The 4,144-nt window shown below is 29.3% G+C and overlaps 1 protein-coding gene across 1 annotated transcript; it reads left to right on the plus strand.

Annotated features, from left to right (window-relative positions):
* Positions 1-1,193: 1,193 nt before the first annotated feature.
* On the plus strand, positions 1,194-3,751 carry HELRODRAFT_164287 (hypothetical protein; the record flags this gene model as incomplete). Its single annotated transcript, XM_009029261.1, has 4 exons — positions 1,194-1,237; positions 2,018-2,205; positions 2,404-2,447; positions 3,572-3,751. The coding sequence occupies 4 exons, from the start codon at positions 1,194-1,196 to the stop codon at positions 3,749-3,751; spliced, it is 456 nt and encodes a 151-aa protein (XP_009027509.1).
* Positions 3,752-4,144: the final 393 nt, after the last annotated feature.

Genomic DNA, 4,144 nt, shown 5'->3' on the forward strand with positions numbered 1-4,144 from the left:
TTTTTTTTATTATACTTATTCATCAACTAAATTCATTTTTTTGTAACCATTTTAATAATTTGTTAATAACTCGTCATTATTTCATAGCTCCTGACAGTTTTGAGACCAAATCTTGAAAATTCTGCCTTGGACTCGTCTCCAAATTTTGATATAATTGTCTTCCCATGCACCGGTTCACATGGCTCACAACATTTAACTTCATCATACTCCGGCTATAAGATATTATACTCTAATCTCATGAACGCTCCTCCCTTTATGATTTTTTTTACAGCCAAATTATGCTCACATTAAAATGTTAACATTTCTACATAAGACAATAAAATATAAATGTTCAAATTTTATGATAGCTATTTCTTTCAAATTCTGACTTGAGATATTTTTAGAATTTAAATACAAAATTAGTGCTACTAACACTTGATATAAACTTATAAATTTAAAACTTTCATAAATAATTAGCCTTATTAAAAAGTTATTAATAGCCCAAACCTTTGTTAGTTGAATAAAAACATATTTAACGTCTTATTTTAGTTACAATTAAAAAAATGCGTTCAAATTCCATCCTTATGTTATTATGTCTTTTAATTAAAAAGACGTTCGCAAAATTAAAGAAAAGTAAGAATGCACTAAATTGTTTTTTTAAATGATTGAACATTTGGGTACACATCGCTGTCAATCTGATTGTATTGTTTAAAATTTTTCCCCAACTAAACGTTAACCTTACTTCTCACATACAAGCAACGAAGAATTCGACTAGAAGCTCTTCAGTCAAATTCATTTGTTTGTATAACATTTCAAAATTTATGATTGTTTATCTAACTGATTTTTATTATTAACATTCTAGTTATAAAACTAGTAACATAATTTCATTACGAAAGTTGATGTTGATGCAATTTTTTTCATTTCCTTTAAAGAAACGTGGTTTGAAAATATTTTTAAAATATCATTTCAGAGTCAATGTGTTGGTGATTATCAATAATTAACTAAACATTTCTGTTAACGTCTGATTGAATTAATATTGTAATGACACTGGCCTAAAATGATTTGTAAATGTAATTAATCTGTCAATGAAAAATCAAAACGGTAGAACAAGAAATAATTTTTCAAAATTTATTTTTTTCTGTTTTTGGGTTTCATTACAGTTTTATTGTTATAACCAAAATGCTCTTTTCATACCGGAAATAAACGAGCGAGACATGCGCATGCCCAAAAAGAAGCCATTTAGGAACTTGCGCCGGCGGTAATTATTCGTATGTGACGTCATAACTTTTTGTTTGATGGCCTCATCAAGCTCAGTCATATTTTCAAAATTACGATTTGTTTTAAAAGTAAAGTGCGATATTGGTCGATAAAAATGCAAAGACCGATGCTGCCTTCGTTTTCGTCGAAGTAGACAAATTACAGCCAATTATATTTGTAAATTTATTCAAAAAATATTTTCAAATAATAATTTCAACAGGGAGGAAAAGGTTATGACTGACTAGAAATAATGATAAATTAACAAATTTCAAAAAAATTTTCAAAATACTAGAACGTTTTCAACGGATGAGATCAGTAAATCCCGATATATTTTTACACCTGACAATAATGCCAAAATCATCATATGGAAATGCGCCCGATAAAGAAAGTGATGATCGGTAACAAAAAGTTTGCGTTTTAAAATTCGTCATGACATCATAATGTTTACTTTAATTGAATTTAAATCAATTTAAAACGAATTCCTAAGAAATGCGACAAAATCTAATAATTTAGTAATCTATAAAATTATGGAAAATTTTTACTAAGTGTTTTTTAATAATCATAATATTTTAATATTCTTGTCATCTTGAAAGATTAAAAATTTTTGCTGGAACAAAAACTATAAACTTAAAAAACAAATGAAAATTTGATTACTTTGAAAAAATTGTATCACATGACAGAAATTTTAATTAGCATTGAAAAGTTTAAATGATAACAAGACTGATTATTTTCAACACATTTTCAACTTATATTATTTGTCAATATTTGTGAAAAATATTAGGAACAATAATGCTGCTGGTGAAACAGATTGTGGTGATGCCATACCGAACAAATTATGCCTAAGCCGCTCAAGAAGAACTAAACCTGCCTCACCAGCTTTTCAAATTCACTTCACCGTAGACAATCAAGTTGACATGTCGGACGGTGCGATGTTCTGGAAAGTTCTTTCAGATAGGGGATTCACAAGTGGTAGTTTACGTGAAAACACATATTTCTGTTTTGTTGATCTGTTGACATTTTTTTTTACAAATCTGACATTGAAAATATTTATGGATTTTTATATAAAGTGGTCGTAACCGCTTGAATATAAAATGTTTATCATTGTATATAATTGAAACAAATTTGGACAAAAGTTATACGCTTCTAGAATATTTTTTAAAAAACAAGGCCTTTGGATTGCCCTCTCAAATGTACACTCACTCATGGCCCAGGTGCAAAGAGCTAGTGAATCCCCTCCTAACTTCACTGAAGTTTTATTTGCGATTGTGTTTAGTTCATAATGACAGCATTTTACTGCACTATATCTGCATATCTATATCTGCCCTATGATTATAACACACAAGATATATGTACTAAGTTTGTCACACAGACACACAAACGTGAGAAATACACGCACACCCACGTACACAAACACACACACATACATACGCACACACACATTATAAATCGAAGGTCTATAATTTATCGTAAAAAATAAAATATTGATTAATTTTATGTATGATGTTTTCAAATAACGAAAAATGTGAAGTAAATGTGTCTTAGTAAAAATGGCCAGAATTTGTGTTCAATTTTGAAAATTTTAAAATGAACCAAAATTTGTCGATAAAGTAGAAATTTCTCGAGCAAATTCCCAGTGGAGTTCGTTGAGATAACATTTCAATTCAACATTAAATATCGATCCGAGCGGCTGCACGACATCACATCACCAAGTTCGAGACCTGTTTAATATCACAATAAACATGATAATAGAAAAAAAATTTGGGAAGAAATGAAAAATTGAGAGCTTTTTCAATTAATTTCGATAGAAAATCGATGTTTTTAATATTCTCGACAAACGATCCGAAATGATCTGTTTACCGGCAAATCTCATTTTTCCAAGCTAAGCAATAAGCTGTTTCCATGAATTCTTCTAGTCAAATAATTAAAGTCTCATTTCATATTTTTGAGATGTAAATTTTAAACGTTGAAAATCTTTGCATTCAATTTTTTCTGAATAACACTTTTAATTTAGTTTATTTAATAAACAGGCAATTGTATCAGTCACAGATCCTATGCGAATCATCTTCAATCGGTTTCGTAACAACTTTTTAAAAACATTTTCATCTTCTAGTTGAAATTTTAACAAAAACTTTAAACTGTTTGATTGAGAAACAAAAATGAAACAATCATATATTATTTATCTAATTTCTTACCAAAACATAAACTTATTGTCAATACTGTAATCAAAATAAAACATTTAAATGTCGGCACCAACTCATGGGGAACATTTTCAAACGAAACCAAACAAACAACAACAAAGCTACCAACGCCGTCAGAACACGAAAACCACCATCAGAGCAGCAACAACAACAACAACAGCAGCAACAACAACAACAACACGATCGCCATCATAAATATCAGCACCACTAAGAATGTAAGTACCACGAATGACATAAAATTCTACGACGGGCCGATGAAATTTCATTTCTCGAACTCTGCCGTTAACATGGACAATACAACAAATATGAGAATGTGATCAATTTAATTAGATTGGATGCGATGCCAGTAGAGGAGATGTTTGCACTTGGACGATGCTGCATATCATTCTGAAGGATTATTAGTTATGTTGGTTGTCTTTACTAGGTTGAAACATTAAAATTAGAATGAGATGAATAAACGGAAATTGTCATTTTTTCTTTTTATTTTCAACATATTTACATTCCAATTTTTTTATTACAAAAAACGATCCAATTCCAACGCCTTTCCTTCTATTCACTAAAAATAGTTATATTTGAGATTATTTCGGCACGACACACAAATTAATAAAAATTCAAAATAAAATGCATCAATTTTTATTTTCATTATAAACAAATGTAACTCGTTTAAACAGACAAACAAACAAACATTTGATGGTGTTTCAGAATTACAC

Source organism: Helobdella robusta, assembly GCF_000326865.2.
Source record: "Helobdella robusta unplaced genomic scaffold HELROscaffold_6, whole genome shotgun sequence".
Classification (NCBI taxonomy): domain Eukaryota; kingdom Metazoa; phylum Annelida; class Clitellata; order Rhynchobdellida; family Glossiphoniidae; genus Helobdella; species Helobdella robusta.